This window comes from Theropithecus gelada, chromosome 4 (assembly GCF_003255815.1).
Source record: "Theropithecus gelada isolate Dixy chromosome 4, Tgel_1.0, whole genome shotgun sequence".
Classification (NCBI taxonomy): Eukaryota; Metazoa; Chordata; class Mammalia; order Primates; family Cercopithecidae; genus Theropithecus; species Theropithecus gelada.
The window spans coordinates 62,632,421-62,657,365 of record NC_037671.1 but is presented as its reverse complement, the minus strand read 5'-3'; the positions used below and the strand labels follow the sequence as shown (position 1 = coordinate 62,657,365).

The 24,945-nt window shown below is 36.7% G+C and overlaps 1 protein-coding gene across 2 annotated transcripts in view; it reads right to left on the bottom strand.

Moving 5' to 3' along the window:
* Positions 1-24,945, bottom strand: part of PHF3 (PHD finger protein 3) — an 85,703-nt gene that overhangs the window by 17,859 nt on the left and 42,899 nt on the right. For both annotated transcript variants that reach the window (XM_025381907.1, XM_025381905.1), the window contains 4 exons: positions 23,875-24,036; positions 11,924-13,706; positions 5,372-5,678; positions 2,319-2,502 (listed from right to left, as the gene is read on the bottom strand). In XM_025381907.1, the coding sequence (XP_025237692.1) occupies positions 2,319-2,502; positions 5,372-5,678; positions 11,924-13,706; positions 23,875-24,016 (2,416 nt within the window). In that variant the 5' untranslated portion in view covers positions 24,017-24,036. The remainder of the gene's footprint in view (positions 1-2,318; positions 2,503-5,371; positions 5,679-11,923; positions 13,707-23,874; positions 24,037-24,945) is intronic.

Genomic DNA, 24,945 nt, shown 5'->3' with positions numbered 1-24,945 from the left:
TCATCATCATCATCTCTCTCTAGCTCTCTGTCTCTTTCTCTCTACTGGATCATTCCCATTAGTCTTACAAACATGATATAGTATCTTTTAAAAAACATTCACATCCACTTCTAGTGACTATAGCATTTGTTTCTTTAAACAGCAAAACTCCTTGAGAGAGTTATCTGTAATCAGTATCTCCAGTTCCTCACTCTTTCATTCACTCACAAGCCACTACAATTGGTTTTTTTCCCTACTGCTCCACCAAAATCATTCTAGTCAAGGTCACCAATGATTTCCATTTTGCTAAGTCATAGACTTAACAATCTTATGTTTATCTTATTAGATGTCCAGACAGCATCTGGTCGTTCCTTCCTTCTTGAAACTTCACCTGGCTTCCAGGCCACCAGTCTTAGTTCTCCTCTTTCCTCACAGGCCACCCATTAGTTTTCTTTGCTGTATAAACTCTTCTCTCCCCAGTTTTTAAATGCTGATGGCCAGAGTCAGTGGCTCATGCCTGTAATCCCAGCACTTTGAGAGGCCAAAGCAGGAAGATCACTTGAAGGCCAGGAGTTTGAGACCAGACTGGCCAACACAACGAAACACCATCATCTCTACAAAAAAATCAAAAAAATTAGCTGGGTGTGGTGGTGCACACCTGTAGTCTCAGCCACTCAGGAGGCTGAGGCGAGAGGATAGCTCGAGCCCCGGAGTTCAAGGCTGTAGTGAGCTACTACTGCACTACTGCACTCAAGCCTGGGTGACAGAGTGAGAACCTGTCACAAAAATAAAGTAAAAATAAATGCTGGTGCTTCCCAAGGGCTCTGCTTCTGTCCCTTCATGATCAAACTCTCTTGTAGCTATTTACATCTAAGCCCAGGATTTTAAATAGGTTGAGTATGCCCTTATATGAAATGCTTGGGACCAGAGTATTTCCAATTTTGGGTTTTTTCAAATCCTGGAATATTTGCATTGTATTTACCAGTGGAGTATCCCAAATCAGAAAATCTGAAATCCACAGTGCTCCAACAAGCACTGCCTTTGAGCATCATGCCGGCATTCAAGTTTCAGATTTCAGATTTTCATATTTGGGATGTTTCACCTGTACTAACTGCTATGCACTAGTAAATCCCAAATTTATATACCAACCTAAAAAGTCTTCTAATAGGCTCCAGACTCATCAGCCAAAGATTTACTCAAAACATTTCTACCTGGATGTCTAATAGGAATCTCACAATGGCCAAAACATAATTTTTCCATTTTCTTCCCAAAACCTTTTTCTTTCTCTTTTCTCAGACTCTATTTCCTTTACCAACCTATATCGAAGCCATCAACAAGTTCTGTCAACTCTATTATAAAACATAGGTGAATCTGACCACTACTCACTACCTTCATTGTATTTCCATTGCAAGTTACCATCATTTCTTTCCTAGGATATTGCTATGAACTAATCAGGTTACTGTCTTTCTCTCCTGCCCTCCTACAATCCAAACTGTACAGAGCAACCAGTGTTTTCCCTTGTACAAAACCCCCTAAAGGTTTCCCACAACATTTAGAACAAAATATAAACTCTTTGTCATAGTCCCAAAGGTCCCATGAGGTAGAATAAACCATCAGAGTACCTGCTACTCTTGTTCTAATTATAATCCACAAATAATTACTAGTAAAACTGGAATTCTGAGACCCTTGGGAGAAATTAATCACATCCTACTAATGTTACTGAAAGACAGGGAAAGGAACACTATATAGACAAACATATACTCAGGTTTTAAAATAGGGTACAATCAATAATTTTCTCTGAACTCATCTAACACTGTTCTATCCCTTATGTATTACCTTTTAATCACTCCATAGTGGCTTTCTTCCTCCTCAAACACCAAGCTTGTTTCTACCACAAAGCCTTAAGATTTGATGTGTCCCTTACCTTGTACCTCCTCCAAAAATCTTTGCATCCCTTCAAATCCCACCTCACAAGTTACTTCCTCCACTCCATGTAAAACAGAAGTCCCATTACTCTTCCCACCTGTGACTATCTATTCCATTACTCCACTTTTTCTTCACAAGCTATAAAATAATATGCAATTTTCTTACTTGCAAACTTACTGCCTTCTTCCATTAGTATTTAAGTGCCATGAGAACAGGGGTCTTATCTTAATTTCACTAGTGCTTCCCCAGAATTTAGAGCAAGTTTTTAATTACAAGTAACGCCAATCACCTAACCCATTTTTACTGCCATTAAAATGTTCAATTTGTAGAAATTCCCTAAGTATACTAATTAATTGTATATTAAATAGGATATAAATATATTAGTATATAATTATTTCTGTTCATCTCACTACCTGGTTTTGAAGCTTTTTCTCCTGTGCAAGTAACAGTTGTAGACTCTTTTGGTATTTTTTCACTTTTTTCCTCTGAGGATCTCCGAGGTAAAACTGGTTGTCCCATCTTACGAAGAGGAGCTAGCTGCCATTTTTTAATTTCATTATCTCTACAGTCTGATGAATTTCTGCCTTCACCAGACTCCTGGAAAAATAGTACATTAGAATGAAAATAACTAAACAATCTTTGTTTTTTAAGACATACAAAAATAACTCGATTATTAGTAAAATGAGATTCACTCTTTCATTCGAAATTTATTCTGCACCTATTTTGTGTAGAATACATTATAGTTTATAAAGGAGAAACAAAGGACATAAAGATCATGCTCTCAATACCATTAGTAGAAAGAAAATTAAAAACTAAGGTAGTAAGAATTCTCTTATTTGGCTCTGGATATGGAAAAAGGAGAAGGAAATTGTGAAGAAACAAGTGTCTACATTCTAAAACAAATGAAATTACGTTCACTTATATACTAGTAAGTGTATCAATTAAGTTCTCAGTGTGCCTATTGGTAATTTTAATTCCCATGAGGTAGAATAAACCATCAGAGTACCTGCTACTCTGGTTCTAATTATAATCCACAAAGAGTTACTAGTAAAACTGGAATTCTGAGACCCTTGGAAGAAATTAATCACATCCTACTAATGTTCCTGAAAGACAGGCAGAAGAACGCTATACAGTCAGACATATACTCAGGTTTTAAAATAGGGTACAATCAAAATAGTGCTTTTCTCTAGACTAAGAATCCTCTAATTTTTTATTTGTCTAAAATTAGACAAATTTTTTATTTGCAAATAAAAAATTTTTTTATTTGCAACTAGACACTGAGAGCAGGAATATACTTCAATATTTATACACCTAAGGCAGGTAGTGCTATGCCACACAACAGAAACTCAATAAATAGTTCAACATAAAAATCTAGGGATAAGAAAAGCAGATTCCATAAACTAACATCAGACAAGTCCAATAAGAGTCAACAGTTCTCTCATCAAAAAGGAAGCAGTGGGTCGGACGCGGTGGCTCATGCCTGTAATCCCAGCACTTTGAGAGGCCGAGGCGGGCAGATCACAAGGTCAGGAGATCGAGACCATCCTGGCTAACATGTTGAAACCCTGTCTCTACTAAAAAATACAAAAACAAATTAGTCGGGCGTGGTGGCAGACACCTGCAGTCCCAGCTTACTGGGGAGGTTGAGGCAGGAGAATGGCGTCAACCTGGGAGGTGGAGCTTGCAGCGAGCCGAAATTGCGCCACTGCACCCCAGCCTGGGCGACAGAGCGAGACTCCGTCTCAAAAAAAAAAAAAAAAGGAGGCAGTGATCATTTGTATGGTGCACGCATTTACAAAATCAGACTCACCTCAGATTCTTTTCTGATACAGACTGGATAAAGAGGTTCTCAAAATATTAAAATTGTTAATGTTTTATGATGTCTTACTTATTTATGAGACAGAGTTTCACTCTTTTGCCCAGGCTGGAATAAAGTGGCACAATCCCGGCTCACTGCAACCTCCGTCCCCCGGGTTCAAGCAATTCTCCTGCCTCAGCCTCCCAAGCAGCTGGAATTACAGGCATGCACCACCACGCTCGGCTAATTTTTGTATTTTCAGTAGAGACGGGGTTTCACCATGTTGGCCAGACTGGTCTCAAACTCCTGGCCTCAGGCGATCCACCCACTTCGGCCTCCCAAAGTGCTAGGATTACAGGTGTGAGCCACCACACCCAGACTTTATGATGTCTCTTTAAGCAAGACAGAGACAACTCAGTTATGGCCAATACAATGAGCTATATTTCTCACTGTATTACATACATACATGGCCAAGAAGTTGTACATAAGAGGTGATTATTAATACTAGTTAATAACAGAAGTTTTCCAAATACATGCTATAAACTGTTCTCATTGTGGCTCTCAGATCCATATTATCAATTACTTTAAGGATCAAATCAACAAAGTAACAACACGTATCAGAAGGACAGCATCTGATTCTCAAAAAGTCTTGACAGAAAAAAAATATTAGATGCCACAAGAATGTGGCAAACTAGAACGTAATCCAGATTTGGCATACAAGGAGTGCCTGAAAGAAATGGATTTGTAAATAATAGGTAAGATACTGCAGAACACATCCTCATGCTCTTCAACCTAAATTAACTTCCATATCATGTTGTAGAGCAATTAGTTTTAATAAGGAGGCTTCAATTCAGGGATGTAAATTTCAGCTCAAACTGATGAACTTTCTAACAATTAGATGCTTAAAAATGAAGATGTATCCCCTTGCAATGGATTTCAAACAGAAACTAGATCATCACTTCCTAGAAATGTTGTAGGGCATATTAATAAATCAAAATGGTTGGACTAAAAGATTTCCAAAGTTCCAACTATAAAATTCATGTTCTTTGTGTTTTGGATTATAATTGCCTAACCACATACATGTGTTGCCACTGTGTTTCCTCTCTAGCAGTATTCTATAAGAGTAACAAATTAATGATTAAAAAAGTGATAGGTAATAAAAAGGTAGACAATGAGGAAAGAAAATTTAATCAGATAAAATGATGTGTCCTTTACACATTTCTCCTATTAAAGCCTAAATATCTTGAAATTTCTATTTAGAAAATACTTTCGGAAGGTAGTCAAAAAATAATGTCAAATGTTCAAAGGCCTGGTAGATATTTATGGACTGAAAAGCTTTTCTAAAAAAACTTAGCAAGCACAATTTACACTTAACGGCCACAAGATCCACACACATCCTACAACAGAAAATTCAAGTACCAAACTAAGGGCTAGAAATGGCATAAAGGACGGTAAGAGATAAGGTCTGCATATTCTAAAAGTCACTATCTGGTTTCACCAAGACTGCCAAAAAAATTTTAAATAAAAACCTATTCACTTTCATGGAACACTAAATTTGAAAATGTAAAAGAACATTAAAACTTCTACAGAGAAATTTCAAAATTACTGCAGTCAGTCCATACAAAAAGCTCTTAAATAAACAAAATAATGCATTAATGAAGAGCTCACCCGTTTTAAAATTTTGACCTTGTGCTTCACTGTATCATCTATATATTTGGTTCTATCATTTGCTGTGTGTTTTGATAATCCAAGCTTTTCACACTCCATTGTTTTATCTTCACTATGGAATTCAACTGTAGCTTGGTTTTCCAAAGTATCTGGATCTAATATTTCAGTCTTTTTGTCTTCTTCAGCACAACATTTTACACAGACATATTCTTTGTCTTCCTCGCCCATCTGTTGTGCTTGAGAAAGACTTAACCCAACACAATCACCATGAAACCAGTCATCACATCTCCCACAGCCAACCATAAACCTGGAAAACAGAACACCAAAAAACTTTTATCCCTTTTTTTAACAAGAAAATCTATGTCAAAAATGAAGCTAAATTAAATTTTCAATATTTGATTTCTGAAACTTTGCATGTTTTCCATCTCTATCCATTCCATAAGTTCAACATACAGCAAGTTTTCAAAGAAAATAATATTCCATTAAAATGATACCTTTAAGACCTCAAATATTTCTCCTCTGGTATGAATGGGAAAATGCTGGGGGAGGGAGGGGCAATAAACCATCAAGAAGAAAAGACAACTGGCCTTTGTCAGTCTTGAATACTATAAAGAATAACAAAGTATAGACTAACAATAAATTTCTCCACTGAGAAGGGTGATAAAATCTTGGTAATAATTTCATCACAGACAATCCATCAACATTACAGCTACCTACCCCACCACAGACGTGAAATCATACATAAAATTGGGAAGAACTGTTTATTCAACGAATCGTTTTAAATAAAAAACTAACAATAGCAACAGAAACAGAACTCAAAAGCTAGCATGATGAAGCCTCTCAAACTGTTTATTAGTCATCTTACCCAGATAACCTCAAAATATCCTGGTTCATGGTGTCACGCTGATTCAGCTAAAGAATATTTTTCTGTACTTTTAAGTTCAAAGGACTTCCTTACTAATTACCATGTGTTTTAGATTTGTTTTTCCAAATAAAGACCACTATTCTATCTTAACATAAAAATATTAGTACTTGGGTTGGATTTAATTCCCAATTTTCTTAAAAAAGTTTTCCCATCATTGTCTTTTAGCTAAATAATAACTTCACTAACCAATAGGACAAGTCCAGGGATGTGAGATGTATGACTCTAAAAAAGCTTCCATCTTCCCAGTTTAAAAGGAGTATCTATAACTACCTTTGAAAATAATGGCAAATGAGATACATACACAGTGATTTAATTTACGTGCTTTTTAACCCATTGTTAGGAAAGCTGCAATGCTCATTTCAGACATCCATCCTTAACTTTGCCCTTTTTTTCTTCAGGCTAGCAATTTATGACACAGATGAAAGACTTAGGATTTAGGTAAATACTTTAACAATCTAAAGACCGTGCTGCTGATTTTAATAGTGGCACCACCAACAGTGCCAAACTCCTTTCAAAAAGCTGTAGTCCAAGAGAGAGGATATTGAAAGTAACACACTGGGTGATATGGCCAACTCAAAATATACCAGAGGTACTGTTTTAATGTTAGAACTGTAAAAACTACAACAGTGAGTTCCAATCCTTAGTGTTTTTAAAGTCTTGCCAAATACCTCACTCCTCAATAGCAGCACTTCCTTTTCTTCTTCCTCATGTGCTTATTGTGTATAAAACCACTACTATGCCTTGAGACTTGACTTCATCACATCTCTAATTTATCATTCTTTATCCTGGCTGGTAATGCCTGTGCTAGCTTTAGCAGGTTAAGTCCTCATCTCCCTAGGGATTAATTTGATTTGAAAAAAATAATACGGAATATTTGGGGTTGACAAGCAAGGAAACTTTTGAACAATGTAACATATGTTTGGAAGACAGAAGTAATTCCTACAGGTTTGAGATTTTTGATGGGCCCGTAACGATACAGATATTCTAGCAAAAGGGGAAAAACAGTTTGAAATGCAGGTGTTTAAAAGTTCTCCCACTTCAGGTTGCAAAGATATTAAAGATGATTATTTGTAATGAGCATCATAAATTTCCTAACAATGGGTTAACTGCTATTTCTTGAAAGCAACTGTCTAACATGAATGTTTCTGAAATGCTGAAGGAAAGCTAATAATTTCCCTTTACTTCCATAATTAAAGGTATATTAAGATTTCTTCAAAGCAAGTCTGGGATAGTTTCAGTGAGACAAGACTTAAAAACCTACAGTACAAATCATGCTATTGTCCCAAATCCAAACCTAAAGGTCAAAATATAAAGCACATATCAAGGAATTTTCACATTTTTATTTGACAACCAGGCAAGAGTGGTTTGATGATCGTGAAATTTATCAAGCAACTATTTCAATGAGCCTCATTTCAAGTTTACTTTGGAAATGTCTCATTCAAACTTGAGAGGCTATGAAAAGCAAAACTCTAGTGCCATCTACAGATATATCTTAACAGTTTATATTACAGTTTAAAAAATGCAGTTATATAAAATTTTCTAAGAAATCAAAAAATGGCATCAACAGAAACAATTTCCACGTCCTAGAGATAAATTCACTTGAAAATGAAATTGATAACCAAAAATGTCCTATATGGATCACTTTAAGGTCTAAAACATGGAAGTACTAAGAACATTTTAAACCACATTTAAAAAAACAGAAAAGATGGCCTATCACATAAAGAGAATATATTTTCTTTCCTTTTCATGCTGTTGCCCTACTTTAAAAACATGGGAATGTGGGGAGTATGGAGTAAGGGAGAGAGTAGCTAGAGTGGTTGTAACTAACAATTACTCTAGCACTTTCTGCCCCGTCCTTAAATTTCTAATTACCAAGAGGAAAGAAGGAAAAGGCTACACCCTAGATGTTAAATCTTTTACTATAAAATCAGTGTTGTGTGGAGTTTAGCTGTGGATCAATTAACTAGACCAAGTCAGTATGAATCATTTAATTGGAAGAGTTATAAGCAATATTTATGCTGTCTTTTCCTACTGTCACATGTTCACATACAATAAACTAAAAAAACTAAACTAGACCTACTAAAGAGAATTAAAAACTATTATCTTTTTGGCATGAGCAAAATTTTCAAGTTTCTTCAAAGTTAAACTACAAAGATAGCATTGAGAACTCCTCTCTTAACAAATTCATCATAAATTCACTAACATCGTAGGCATTTCAAGATGGGCCTCAAGTTCTGGTGTTCCCTTTTAAGTAACAGACTAGACCATGTTACTGTGTGTGTGAGAGAGACAGAGACTGACTCAGTCTTCTAAGATGAAAAAATTCTATTTCACATAAACATTAAATCATTTTTGTTACTAACAATCTGCAGAGAAAAGCAGAATTATTTGTTCTAGAAGTTTCTTCTCAGCAGTTTTCTTGTTTGAAAGCTACAAATCCATTTTCTGTTTGTTTTTTAAATATTATCTGATATACTAGTCTTCTACAGTTGGGGCCAAGGAAGTGTAATGCAAACTAAAAACTCAACCATCTTCTGGAGAAGTAGAAAAATAGAAACCACAAGGTAAATAATATGAAAAAACTAAGACTTCCTCCTTACAAAATGCCAACTGACTTACATTTAAAAGAAGTTCAAAAATTGTAGTAATTTAAAAATTAGAGGATTAAATAATCTGGTCTTTAAAATCATATATCTTTGGTGTAAGTTTGAATCATGAAAATAAATGGAAGCAACAAAAACCTAGCATGATATGTTGCCTCTTTAAGGATCTACTGTCTTTAGGGTATGTATAGAAGTTGCTTATGATTAATATCACATCTAGCCATGACACAGCTATATTACAAAATATAATTTCCAACTGGGAGCACACACAAGGAAGCTAACTTCAAATGCAATATGTAAAAAAAATGATAACGCATTAATATAGTCTTCACAGAAGCAAAGCTGTTTCAAGTGATAGAAAATGTGTCATATTAACAAACAGCTTTCAATGTATCTAGTGCATGAAATCAAAGAGAAGGATCAAAATTATTTCCAAATATGCCCTTTCTAATAAATTTATATTCTTACACAAGGATTAAAATAGGAAAATTACAAGCTGCATGACAGGTGCATTTTTTGAGGTAAACAAAATGTATACAAGCACAATGTATAAAAGTAGTAGGATCACAGTAGTAGTGAAGGCTAGTTAATACGTAAAAACAACAATCAGCTGGGCACCATGGCTTGTGCCTGTAATCCCAGCACTTTGGGAGGCTGAGGTGGGCAGATCACCTGAGGCCAGGAGTTCAAGACCAGCCTGGTCAACATGTAGAGAAACCCCATCTCTACAAATATACGAAATAAGCCGGGCATGGTGGCGCTTGCCTGTAATCCCAGCTACTTGGGAGGCTGAGGCAGGAGAATCGCTTGAACTCAGGAGGTGGAGTTTGCAGTCAGCCAAGATCACGCCACTGCACTCCAGCCTGGGCAACAGTGAGACTTCGTCTCAAAAAAAAAAAAAAAAAAGAAAAAGGAAAAGAAAAAAACAATTATACAGGCTTTTTTTATTCACAAAATTGAAGTAATCAAAAATGCTGCTTTCAAAATTGTTTCCAATGTTAACATATATTATTCACATCAATTACAGAGTGTAAACCCAAAATCTCTATGCACCTAACATTCTAAGTCATTCTACAGACTGAAGCAAAAACACTCTAGATTCTATACAGTAGATCCAAAAGGTGGCAGCAGATAAACAACAACAACAAAGGGACTAACACCTACTCTTCAATTTAGGAAAATGATTAAACGTTGGTGAAGCAAGAGTCATCATTAAAAAGCCTGGGTGAACTCCTGAAGACTGGACTAAGTTTATCTACAAGGTTAGTAAGTTACATTATAACTTACTAACATGGCTTCCAACTCTATGCCAAAGTTTCACTTTAGAAATCCATTTACTTAAGGAACCTATTCCATCTCTCTGCCCACGTGACAGTATGATAATTTTTCAAATATTCTGGCAGAAAGAAAAAGGCTAGTTTAAAGGAGCACTTAAAAGTACCACCTAACTCTTCATTCTTCGCCTGAAAACAGCAGGCCCACTTCAGAACATTTGAGTAAGGTGTTTGTTTATTTATTTATGGAAACAGAGTCTCACACTTTGTCACCAGCTGGAGTGCAGTGGCTCAATCTCGGCTCACTGCAACCTCCATTTCTCAGTTTCAAGTGGTTTCATGCCTCAGTCTCCCACGTAGCTGGGATTACAGGCATGCAATAGCATGCCCAGCTAACTTTTGTATTTTTAGTAGACACGGGGGTTTCACCATGTTGGCCAGGCTGGTCTCAAACTCCTGACCTCAAGTGATCTGCCTACCGCCCACCTCAGCCTCCCAAAGTGCTGGATTACAGGCGTGCACCACTACGCCCGGCCAAGTAAGGTGTTTTAAAGAAAAAAACATATAATTAAGAGCATGTAAGTGACAGTGAATGTAGCACTGTATTCAAACAAGTGACAGCTTTTAAAAACTGGAATATACTGTTATAAACTAACCCTTGACGCTAAAAACAGGCCATGGGCTGGATCACAAATGAAGAAGTACTTTGCCATAAAACTTACACAATGGCCCCAACATCTCCTTTCCAAACTCCCCAATCACCCTATCACCACCAAAATAGTAACACACTTGACTAAATTGTCCCTCCCTAAAGAGTTTCATTTTTATGTACTAAGATAGTGCTGGGAAAAATCACTCTAACAGTTTCATGAATAAGGATAGTAAGAAAATAATATACAAATTATAATGTTATTTTATCATATCAGCATTGAAAGAAGTTCCAACAGCAATATGAACACTTGAACAGAATAATCTTGTAGCTGCAAACTCCACTTCATCTCTTGCTTTCTTTTTCTTAAAAAGCTAACAAAAAACACATTGGGGATTGAGGGGTGCAGTGTCATAAAACTACAAATCACTGAATACTAGAAAGAATGATGAAAATCAGTGCTAAAATCATCTCTAAAATTTTAAGAGACTAGAATTCACAAAAAAATTATTTAAAACATTCAAAAAAAGAAATGCATGTTTTCACTCTACTCCATGTTGATCTGGGTAATCTAACAATTGCTTAGCTATCAAATTTCACTGCAAGATAAAGTTTGATAGTTATGAAATGATAGTGTTAGGTCTTTAATGTGTTTCATTTTAAGAAAAAAAAAAAACTTCAAAAGAAAAATAAAATTTCCATTATGACCTTCATACTTTATTACTATTTCTTCTCACACCAAATAAAATAATATATAACTTAGACCCAAAGCAGTGTAACAATTTTCTAATTACCAGGAAGCATTTGGCTTTTTTGCAGATGCAGTGGCTAAATTACACTGTTTAACCTGTGACAATAACAAAATATTTCCATGTATGTCAGCTGTTGGCCAGACTATGTTTTTTTAAATGTTCTAGGATGATACATTTGTAAATTCAGTAGATCCATCTATCATTTATTCAAGACTGATGAAGTTTTTTGTTTTTGCACAGGTCTGTGTATCAAATAATGTCTTTAAAACAATTCTCACATTAATCCCACCCCCGCAAAAAACAATTTCTCTTCAATGTACACATCACTCATACACACATACACACACACCTGTTGCCATGGGGTTTTTTGCAAAACCCACACTGCTTGCTGGGAGTCCACATATATTTGCTTTCAAATGAGGAGCTATGATCAGAGCCTTCTCTTTTTATGGTAGCTATGTTATCTGGAATGAACAATGGTGGCTCATCTAAAGAAAAACTTCTGCTGCTTCTTCTTTGGCGGGGTTGTAGGTTCTTCTCAGGTTTTTTCAGTTTCAGTTTATCCTCTTCCTTAAAATGTTCAATGCCTGGGTGTTCAAGCTCTTCCTTCACGTGACTATTGGTTTTCATTGCTAGGGCCTGTTGCTGAGGCTTATGAAACTGTTTCTGGCTGGAATGTGATACATGTCCAGTTTGTGCAGGATGATGAGGTTCTTTCAAGCAACCAGGATGAGCATGTGACTTATCACTCAAAGAATGAGTTAAGGGCTTGAAAATTTGTACTACAGTTTGGTCCTGTAATGTTTTTTTAAATACAGAATGAGCTTGGTTTTTCACAGATTTAACCCCAGAATTGCAACTCTGAATCTTTGGCTCCTTATCAATTTGTTTTTTTCTGACTTTGACTGGCCTATGAAAATTTTGCTGAGATTCTGGTTCATCAGTATTTCGTTTCACACTTTTGACATTAACTTTAGTTTTGCTATGCATTACTTCATACTTTGCTGCAACAATTTTCTTCGGAGTATCTGTGGTCATGTTTTGCTTAGAATGAATTACAGGTTTTGGATGTTTGGATTTTACACTTTTTGACTCTAAGTAAGAAACGCTACTTGACTGGCTGTTTCTGTCATCCTGAAGGTTTGCTGTTTCATGTGACTCTATTTTAGTACTTTCTATAGCATTCAACTGTTTTGAATTTTGGTCAGGCACATCACAAATAGCATTTTCCAAAACATTACTTTCTGGTTCAAAAGTACTAGTATCAACCACCTCTAAGTTTGATTTATTAAACTCAGGGTTCTCCAACTGTCTATTAGACTTTGCATCTTCACAATAACCCAATGGTTCAATTTTATCTCTTTCAAAGGTGTTCTCAGTTTTATCAGCAATATCCATGGTATCCCTCAATTCCAAATTACACTCAGTCACTTCATCCACACAACTAGGCAAACCTACAAGGCTATTTTCTGTCTTATTTGGATTTGTACAAGCAGCATCACCAGAACTATCAGAAGATCCAGGGTCTTCAAGAATATGGTCAACTTCATGGGATAATTTTACTGTCTCCTTTGATTCTTGTTCAACTTTTCTTGTTGCTATCATTTCTTCAACAACAGTCTCATCTGTTTTAACTGAAATGGAATCATTCTGTTCATGTTCTTCTTTATCTGAAAACTTAAACAATGGGCTACCAACAGGCTTGGCTTTACATTCCATCAGAGCTTCATTTTTCTTTTCTCCAATAGTAACACAAGTCTCTGAAAGAAGTGAACAAGTTAATTCATGAGATGGTACATCTGCTTCTCTCTGATTATTACACTTATGCTTAGAATCTAATCCATCTTCATCCTTCATTTCAAGACAAGATGACACTGAAGAATGACTTGAAGACACTGATACTTCAGGTACCACTTCAATTTGTCCACTATTTCGGCTGCTCCTTCTATTCTCCTTATGGTACTCAGGTTTCAGTGGCGTACAAACTTCTTCTTTAACCTGACTCCTTTCTGGCTGTTTCACTCCTGCTTTAGGGGTAGATACAGTCTTCCCAGATGGTTTTTTTGTGTTACTTAATGGTGCTGCATTTGAACGCTTGGCAATAGTGCTCTGCCGCAAACTTCTTACTTGTTCTATCACAGGGGAAAAAAATAAATAAAAATACTTAGCTATTTTGTCATGTGTTTTTATTTCAGTACAATTTAGAATATATTACTTCTTTATCCTGAGCTATAATTTTCTCAACAAAAATGTATTGAACAGTACTCATAATGGTGATATTATATATATACATATATGTAATTTAACAAATGTCATATTTTATATTTATCAAACTTCTCTGAATTCTAGCAGGGGGAAAAGCCCCTAAAAAATTCAGACTAATATTATACCTTATTAAAAGAAATGTTTTCATCAAATCTCTTTTCCATAGAAAGTAACCTAGGGTGAAGTAAGTAAAATGAGCTTCCTTTACCATTCATGCCCATATTAAAGCAAGACCATCATGCATTGTTAAACATTAAATATTTCTAAATATATAAAACCAAATAAATTCCAGTGCTAATGAAATCTGAACTAAAAACCTCCTATCACAAAACAGGATCTGTGCGAGTTTCAAAATACAGCCTCAAACAGATTCTAATTCCTTTATCAATGTGCTTCCCTTCGGTCACCATTTTAGCATTAAAGCTATTCCTAAGAAATGACATCTACACAGAGTACCACACACAGTTCATCAAAAAAGAAACACAATTTAAAAGATTTAAACCAAGAAAATATATCGTAAGTATGAAAATAATGTAAAAGCTTCCCACACAATGCTCCTATTAGTCTATTAAATGACAGAGTCTCCTTTCCCTATTCTGATACATCCCCTTCTATCAGGAGAAAGGAGAAACATGAAGACAGCTAAAAAGAAAGAGAGCTAAATAATTCACTAAGTACAAAAACAACCCACAAACTGAATTTGTCATTTATCACTGAACTGTGAGAATCTTTAAAAAGGTAAATGTCCAGGGCTGCTTGTAGTTCTGATCTAATATTAATAGCACACTTTCATTCTCAAAAGTATGCCTAATTTGAACAATAAATTATATAGTCACCCTAATCTTACAGACCCTTTCTAATTCCCATAGGACTCAACAAAGTATCTGAGTATTAGGTTAAGTACTTAACAATGTTTAAAAATTACTTGGTGGATTATGAACTATTTATCACATGTTCAGTTACATAATTTGTTTAAATAACTAAAATTTTAATAAAGCTTTGTTTCAATATTTAGGTGATTTTTAAAGCTTTAAAGACAGATTATAGTAATTTACAGCTCTACTTTATTCATCCTTGAAATGAAACAAATGAAAGATTTTAACACTCATTACACATTAATAAATAAAGATCTTTTAACACCCAAGCGGTTGCTAAAAATGACAAAAGAATAGTATATTCAACTGTGAAGGATATTCAGATAAAAAAAAGGTTTTCCAATAGTAAGCAAATTATTAAGCAAAGGCTAAAGTCACTTTTTCTCCTCTAAATATTACCTTCCTTAGTTTGAAGCCTGATTCTATAGGCAAAAAAAAATTTATTTTCCTAAAATGTTTATTCTATTCTTTTCATTTCTCAAAGTCACAAGTATATACCAAATAACTAATTTTGAAAATGTATTAAAAACACAGATCAAAGAAAAGATGATGAAATAAATACATGCATCTAAATGTATTCACTTCTCAAAAACCTACTGAAGCTGTAACAGCAGGATCTTTTTTGACAAATCCAAAAGGCAAGGAAGAACAAGAGAGGAAAAACCAGCAGTAAATTTTGGAAACTAAACAAGAGATGATTACCAAGTAACTCATATAAGATACCCAAAAGTAATAAACACTAGGCTGGCAGTGTTGGCAAAAACTAACATCATTAACATCTCAAAAACCTTAAGACTTGGTGGTCCCAGATGATTCTAAAGTGGGAATGAAGACAGATGTTTACTACTTAGAAGGGTTGAAAGCTCTTTAAAAGCAGCAGTTAGATTTCTAGATCCCTCTTTCCCCTACTCCATTTGTTGGGCAACTGCCCTTCCCTGGTCCTGAGTCAAACCTCGTAGCTTATTCTCTGGAGATAGTAAAGCAAGGTTTCTAGGCTGAAGAACATGAGGCACAGTAGAGACTGGCTGTAAAGTAGACTAAAATTTGTAAGATTAAGTGAATCTGTATACACTGAAAGCTGAGAAACCCCAGTCAGTCTCCCTTACGGGTTTCCATAATATGCTAGCAATCTAATAAGTTACGGAAAATAACCTAAATTCTGGTATGAAGGGTTCTGCCAAATAACAGTACAGCCAGATTGTTATACACTGACACTCATAGCTGGTAAAACCCAATCTCCACACTTAGAAGTTTTATAATTTTAGTTCCCTACCCTTAAACATGAGCAATAATCAAGGGTCAGACATTTCAGGAAAGCATCTAGGAAAGATAGAGGCCAAAACCTTTTTAAAAATTTGTTTACAATAATGCAACATGGAGAATTCAGAAACTATGAAAGGAGACAAAAACTATTTAAAACGCCATTAGTATACTGCTTAATAAAGACAAAAGAAGATACTATATCCATGAAACATGAATAGAACACTACAGAAAGGACCATTCTCAAAACAACAAAAGGAACATTTAAGACTCAAAAGTACAAAATTTGACTGAAAAGTTGGAGGATAAATACGAAAAAATTTAAGCACGTAAAAGAAAAATTACAAAGAGGTGGGAAGCAGGCAAAATAAAGAAAACAGAGGGACCAGTACCTGTTATGTAAAAAATAATAAAGCTTACAGAAACCAAGAACAAAATAAAGAGAGGAATTAACAACAAAATAATTTGAAAAATTTTCCCAGAATTGAACGATAACGTTTTTCGGACTAAGAGGATCTACTGAGTGTCTTGAGCTCCACACACAAAATACACCAAAACCAATACACATCATCATGAAATATCAAAACACCAAAGCTGAAGAAAAAGATTCCCAAACTTCCAGAAGAAATCAGGTAACATACACTCCTACACACACATACACACACACACACCCCCATCAAAATAAACTTCTCAACAACCCTGAAGTTAGAAAAAAATGGAGCAACACCTTCAGAATTTCTGAAGGAAAATAATTTCCAACCTTGAATTTTAAGTCCAACCAGACCATGATTCCAGTATGAGACCAGACTAAATACAAGGTAAACATACAAGGTTTAAAAAGTGTATCTCACGGCTCCTTTTTCTCACAAAACTACTGAAAGAGGTACATCACCAAAATAAAAAAGTTGAATCCAAAAAGAGGAAACAGGAACTACAACAAAAGCACAAAGCACAGACTTTCAGAAAAATGGTTAAGGGAGATCCCTGAACAGTTTTGCATCAGGCTCATAGGACTAACAAGAGTCTGTCTACATAAGAGGGAATCAGAAGGCTCCAAGAGGTATTTTCAATAAAATGGATATGACAGAATACCTGAAATACACAAATATCTTTAAGGTATTTGTGTATTTAGTCAACTGGTAGAGCAGTTTTAGTATAACTGCCAGTATGTACACACTAAACAACTGAGAAACTAAAATCAGAAAAACAAGTTATACAAGAAAAGTAACTGTAGTTTCTTAAATGGATCATTCCTAACAGCATATTACTCATAGTAACATAATTACCATCGATCTAACAAAATTATATAGTGGAAAAATGGAAAAGATGTTCTTTTTTGTGATGAGAACAAGTAGCAGGAAGAAAATCATCCAGAGTGGAAAGTCAATAGATGGATGAATAATAAATCAGAATAATCAAAAAACAGCAACATATGCATGTTACCTAGAGATATAAAGGTAAATACCAAAAAAACAGCAACAAAAAAAAATTAAACCGATGGGCGGAGCAAGATGGCCGAATAGGAACAGCTCCAGTCTCCAGCTCCCAGCACGAGCAACACAGAAGACCGGTGATTTCTGCCATTTTCAACTGAGGTACTGGGTTCATCTCACTAGGGAGTGCCCAACAATCGGTGCTGGTCAGCTGTTGCAGCCCCACCAGCTAGAGCTGAAGCAGGGAAGCGCAAGGGGGAAGGGAATCCCTTTTCCTAGCCAGGGGAACTGAGAGACACAACACCTGGAAAATCGGGTAACTCCCACACCAATACTGCGCTTTAAGCAAACGGGTACACCAGGAGATTATATCCCAAACCTGGCTGGGAGGGTCCCACGCCCACGGAGCCTTCCTCATTGCTAGCACAGCAGTCTACGATCTACCGGCAAGGCAGCAGCGAGGCTGGGGGAGGGGCGCCCACCATCGCTGAGGCTTAAGTAGGTAAACAAAGCCCTGGGAAGATCGAATTGGGTGGCGCTCACAGCAGCTCAAGGAGGCCTGCCAGTCTCTGTAGACTCCACCTCTGGGGACAGGGCACAGCTAAACAACAACAACAACAACAACAACAACAAAAAGCAGCAGAAACCTCTGCAGATGCAAACAACTCTGTCTGACAGCTTTGAAGAGAGCAGTGGATCTCCCAACACGGAGGTTGAGATCTGAGAACAGACAGACTGCTCAAGTGGGTCCCTGACCCCTGAGTAACCTAACTGGGAGACATCCTCCACTAGGGGCAGACCGACACCCCACACCTCACACGGTTGAGTACACCCCTGAGAGGAAGCTTCCAAAGCAAGAATCAGACACGTACACTCGCTATTCAGCAGTATTCTATCTTCTGCAGCCTCTACTGCTGACACCCACGCAAACAGGGTCTGGAGTGGACCTCAAGCAATCTCCAACAGACCTACAGCTGAGGGTCCTGACTGTTAGAAGGAAAACTAACAAACAGGAAGGACACCCACACCAAAACCCCATCACTACGTCACCATCATCAAAAACCAGAGGCAGATAAAACCACAAAGATGGGGAAAAAGCAGGGCAGAAAAGCTGGAAATTCAAAAAATTAGAGAGCATCTCCCCCTCCAAAGGAACGCAGCTCATCGCCAGCAATGGATCAAAGCTGCATGGAGAATGACTTTGACGAGATGAGAGAAGAAGGCTTCAGTCCATCAAACTTCTCAGAGCTAAAGGAGGAACTACGTACCCAGCGCAAAGAAACTAAAAATCTTGAAAAATGAGTGGAAGAATTGATAACCAGAATAATTAACGCAGAGAAGGCCATAAACGAACGGACAGAGATGAAAACCATGACACAAGAAATACATGACAAATGCACAAGCTTCAGTAACCAACTCGATCAACTGGAAGAAAGAGTATCAGCGACTGAGGATCAAATGAATGAAATGAAGCGAGAAGAGAAATCTAAAGAAAAAACAAGAAAAAGAAATGAACAAAACCTGCAAGAAGTATGGGATTATGTAAAAAGACCAAATCTACGTCTGATTGGGGTGCCTGAAAGTGAGGGGGAAAATGGAACCAAGCTGGAAAACACTCTTCAGGATATCATCTAGGAGAACTTCGCCAACCTAGTAGGGCAGGCCAACATTCAAACTCAGGAAACACAGAGAACGCGACAAAGATACTCCTCGAGAAGAGCAACTCCAAGACACATAATTGCCAGATTCACCAAAGTTGAAATGAGGGAAAAATCTTAAGGGCAGCCAGAGAGAAACGTCGGGTTACCCACAAAGGGAAGCCCATCAGACTAACAGCAGATCTCTCAGCAGAAACTCTATAAGCCAGAAGAGAGTGGGGGCCAATATTCAACGTTCTTAAAGAAAACAATTTTCAACCCAGAATTTCATATCCAGCCAAACTAAGTTTCATAAGTGAAGGAGAAATAAAACCCTTTACAGATAAGCAAATGCTCAGAGATTTTGTCACCACCAGGCCTGTCTTACAAGAGACCCTGAAGGAAGCACTAAATATGGAAAGGAACAACTGGTACCAGCCATTGCAAAAACATGCCAAAATGTAAAGACCATCGAGGCTAGGAAGAAACTGCATCAACTAACGAGCAAAATAACCAGTTAATATCATAATGGCAGGATCAAGTTCACACATAACAATATTAACCTTAAATGTAAACGGACTAAATGCTCCAATTAAAAGACACAGACTGGCTAACTGGATAAAGAGTCAAGAACCATCAGTCTGCTGTATTCAGGAGACCCATCTCACATGCAGAGACATACATAGGCTCAAAATAAAGGGATAGAGGAAGATCTACCAAGTAAATGGAGAACAAAAAAAAGCAGGGGTTGCAATACTAGTCTCTGATAAAACAGACTTTAAACCATCAAAGATCAAAAGAGACAAAGGAGGCCATTACATAATGGTAAAGGGATCAACTCAACAGGAAGAGCTAACTATCCTAAATATATACGCACTCAATACAGGAGCACCCAGATTCATAAAGCAAGTCCTTAGAGACTTACAAAGACACTTAGACTCCCATACAATAATAATGGGAGACTTCAACTGCCCACTGTCAACATTAGACAGATCAACGAGACAGAAAGTTAACAAGGATATCCAGGAATTGCAACAAGCAGACCTAACAGACATCTATAGAACTCTCCACCCCAAATCAACAGAATATACGTTCTTCTCAGCACCACATCACACTTATTCCAAAATTGACCACATAATTGGAAGTAAAGCACTCCTCAGCAAATGTAAAAGAACAGAAATTATAACAAACTGTCTCTCAGACCACAGTGCAATCAAACTAGAACTCAGGACTAAGAAACTCAATCAAAAACACTCAACTACATGGAAACTGAATAACCTGCTCCTGAATGACTACTGGGTACATAACGAAATGAAGGCAGAAATAAAGATGTTCTTTGAAACCAGCGAGAACAAAGATACAACATACCAGACTCTCTGGGACACATTTAAAGCAGTGTGTAGAGGGAAATTTATAGCACTAAATGCCCACAAGAGAAAGCAGGAAAGATCTAAAATTGACACTCTAACATCACAATTAAAAGAACTAGAGAAGTAAGAGCAAACACATTCGAAAGCTAGCAGAAGGCAAGAAATAACTAAGATCAGAGCAGAATTGAAGGAGATAGAGACATAAAAAACCCTCCAAAAAATCAATGAATCCAGGAGTTGGTTTTTTGAAAAGATCCACAAAATTGATAGACCGCTAGCAAGACTAATAAAGAAGAAAAGAGAGAAGAATCAAATAGACGCAATAAAAAATGATAAAGGGGATATCACCACTGACCCCACAGAAATACAAACTACCATCAGAGAATACTATAAACACCTCTACACAAATAAACTAGAAAATCTAGAAGAAATGGATAATTTCCTGGACACTTACACTCTCCCAAGACTAAACCAGGAAGAAGCTGAATCCCTGAATAGACCAATAACAGGCTCTGAAATTGAGGCAATAATTAATAGCCTACCAACCAAAAAAAGTCCAGGACCAGATGGATTCACAGCTGAATTCTACCAGAGGTACAAGGAGGAGCTGGTACCATTCCTTCTGAAACTATTCCAATCAATAGAAAAAGAGGGAATCCTCCCTAACTCATTTTATGAGGCCAACATCATCCTGATACCAAAGCCTGGCAGAGACACAACAAAAAAAGAGAATTTTAGACCAATATCCCTGATGAACATCAATGCAAAAATCCTCAATAAAATACTGGCAAACCGGATCCAGCAGCACATCAAAAAGCTTATCCACCATGATCAAGTGGGCTTCATCCCTGGGATGCAAGGCTGGTTCAACATACGCAAATAAACGTAATCCAGCATATAAACAGAACCAAAGACAAAAACCACATGATTATCTCAATAGATGCAGAAAAGGCCTTTGACAAAATTCAACAGTCCTTCATGCTAAAAACGCTCAATAAATTCGGTATTGATGGAACGTATCTCAAAATAGTAAGAGCTATTTATGACAAACCCACAGCCAATATCATACTGAATGGGCAAAAACTGGAAAAATTCCCTTTGAAAACTGGCACAAGACAGGGATGCCCTCTCTCACCACTCCTATTCAACATAGTGTTGGAAGTTCTGGCTAGGGCAATCAGGCAAGAGAAAGAAATCAAGGGTATTCAGTTAGGAAAAGAAGAAGTCAAATTGTCCCTGTTTGCAGATGACATGATTGTATATTTAGAAAACCCCATTGTCTCAGCCCAAAATCTCCTTAAGCTGATAAGAAACTTCAGCAAAGTCTCAGGATACAAAATTAATGTGCAAAAATCACAAGCCTTCTTATACACCTGTAACAGACAAACAGAGAGCCAAATCAGGAATGAACTTCTATTCACAATTGCTTCAAAGAGAATAAAATACCTAGGAATCCAACTTACAAGGGATGTGAAGGACCTCTTCAAGGAGAACTACAGACCACTGCTCAGTGAAATAAAGGGGACACAAACAAATGGAAGAACATACCATGCTCATAGACAGGCAGAATCAATATCGTTGAAATGGCCATACTGCCCAAGGTAATTTATAGATTCAATGCCATCCCCATCAAGCTACCAATGAGTTTCCTCACAGAATTGGAAAAAACTGCTTTAAAGTTCATATGGAACCAAAAAAGAGCCCGCATTGCCAAGACAATCCTAAGTCAAAAGAACAAAGCTGGAGGCATCACGCTTCCTGACTTCAAACTATACTACAAGGCTACAGTAACCAAAACAGCATGGTACTGGTACCAAAACAGAGATATAGACCAATGGAACAGAACAGAGTCCTCAGAAATAATACCACACATCTATAGCCATCTGATCTTTGATAAACCTGAGAAAAATAAGAAATAGGGAAAAGATTCCCTATTTAATAAATGGCGCTGGGAAAACTGGCTAGCCATAAGTAGAAAGCTGAAACTGGATCCTTTCCTTACTCCTTATACGAAAATTAATTCAAGATGGATTAGAGACTTAAATGTTAGACCTAATACCATAAAAACCCTAGAAGAAAACCTAGGTAATACCATTCATGACATAGGCATGGGCAAGGAATTCACGTCTAAACAACCAAAAGCAACGGCAACAAAAGCCAAAATTGACAAATGGGATCTAATTAAACTAAAGAGCTTCTGTACAGCAAAAGAAACTACCATCAGAGTGAACAGGCAACCTAGAGAATGGGAGAAAATTTTTGCAATCTACTCATCAGACAAAGGGCTAATATCCAGAACCTACAAAGAACTCAAACAAATTTACAAGAAAAAAACAAACAACCCCATCAAAAAGTGGGCAAAGGATATGAACAGACATTTCTCAAAAGAAGACATTTAGGCAGCCAACAGACACATGAAAAAATGCTCATCATCACTGGCCATCAGAGAAATGCAAATCAAAATCACAATGAGATACTATCTCACACCAGTTAGAATGGCGATCATTAAAAAGTCAGGAAACAACAGGTGCTGGAGAGGATGTGGAGAAATAGGAACACTTTTACACTGTTGGTGGGACTGTAAACTAGTTCAACCATTATGGAAAACAGTATGGCGATTCCTCAAGGATCTAGAACTAGAAGTACCATATGACCCAGCCATCCCTTTACTGGGTATATACCCAAAGGATTATAAATCATGCTGCTATAAAGACACATGCACACATATGTTTATTGTGGCACTATTCACAATAGCAAAGACTTGGAATCAACCCAAATGTCCATCAGTGACAGACTGGATTAAGAAAATGTGGCACATATACACCATGGAATACTATGCAGCCATAAAAATGGATGAGTTTGTGTCCTTTGTAGGGACATGGATGCAGCTAGAAACCATCATTCTCAGCAAACTATCGCAAGAACAGAAAACCAAACACCGCATGTTCTCACTCATAGGTGGGAGTTGAACAATGAGATCACTTAGATTCGAGAAGGGGAACATCACACACCAGGGCCTATCACAGGAGCGGGGGGGAGGGATTGCATTGGGAGTTATACCTGATGTAAATGACGAGTTGATGGGTGCTGACGAGTTGATGGGTGCAGTACACCAACATGGCACAAGTATACATATGTAACAAACCTGCACCTTATGCACATGTACCCTAGAACTTAAAGTATAATAAAATATATATATATATCAAAAAACAAAAAAAAAATTAAACCAGCTCAAAGAGTTACTAGTGGTTTCCTCTGAGGAAGGAGAACTGGGTAGGTTGGGGTGGTGGGTACTGAAAACTTACGGAACAAATTGACATGATCTCAAAACTGATTGTCATCAAAATGACTGGATTAGCAAAACATCAAGAAAACATGATTTCTGCTCAGCAGTTTTATAACTTAACACATCTGCCCCTATACCTCTGATTTTCTAGCTAGACCTCTCTGAAAGGATTACCTTGTGCCATTAAACGAGGTGATTTTCTTGGTGATCTCACTGAATTTTCTTCTACCTTGTCCCTTAAGTTCCTGTTAGGTAAAATCAGTTCTTCTTCATCAATGGTATCATTGCCACTTTCTTTAACAACTCCTTCATCCATAATATCGTCAAGACCAACAACTAGAAAAAAACAACAACAAAAGTTAATTTTTAAAAATATTGAGAATGTTAGGCAATTAAAGGCAGCACAGAAAATACTGTGAGATAGTCTCAACGTAACACTACATACTCCTGAAAATCTAGAGTGTGAAATTTTCTAACATGTGAAATTGCCACTACCAAACTCCCAAATCAAGTCAGTTTTATAAACTTCCACCTTGTAAAATAATTAGTCAAAGACAGTATTAGCTATATTATACTCCTTCCTGATTTAGCCTCAAATATCACTTCCATTTATCACTTGGTGACCCCTTGTGAAAGATATAGGTGACTATACCTGGAGTACTCAAGTATCACAACTTTGGTTAAGGTAGTTCAAGAGTTCCATACCCTGAAAAGCTTGATTCTAGGTTCATGCTAGAATCAAAAATTCTACTTCTAACTGGGATCCCAATACTCTACTAAAGACTTTATACTACATGTATGAAAGCAAGCAATGCAGATGTACTTTTGACTGGTACCAAAAGAAAAAAAAAAAGGAAGAAAAAGAAACAGGAAAAAAATGAAAAACATAATGTAACTTCCCCTTCCCCCAAATGCTGGAGAAAACTGTAGATGTTTAATATAGCTATATAATTACACTACCTTTTCCTAGTCAAAAGAGAGACAGAGTCATGTATTTAATTTGTGGGGTGGAGAAAGAATGTAAAAAGACTCAGGAACAGTCAAAGAAATACTAACACCATACTCATATTGTCATTAGGTTTATTTCTGTATAGAACAAATGCCACTTAGCCAACATGTATCAGTAATTCTAAATGTGCAGTTGTATGAAATCTTGCCAAAAAGAATGTGATTATTTAGACCAGAAGGTCTGGATTCAAATCCTTACTAGAACGTTAAAAAAAAAAAAACAAAAAGAAAAACACC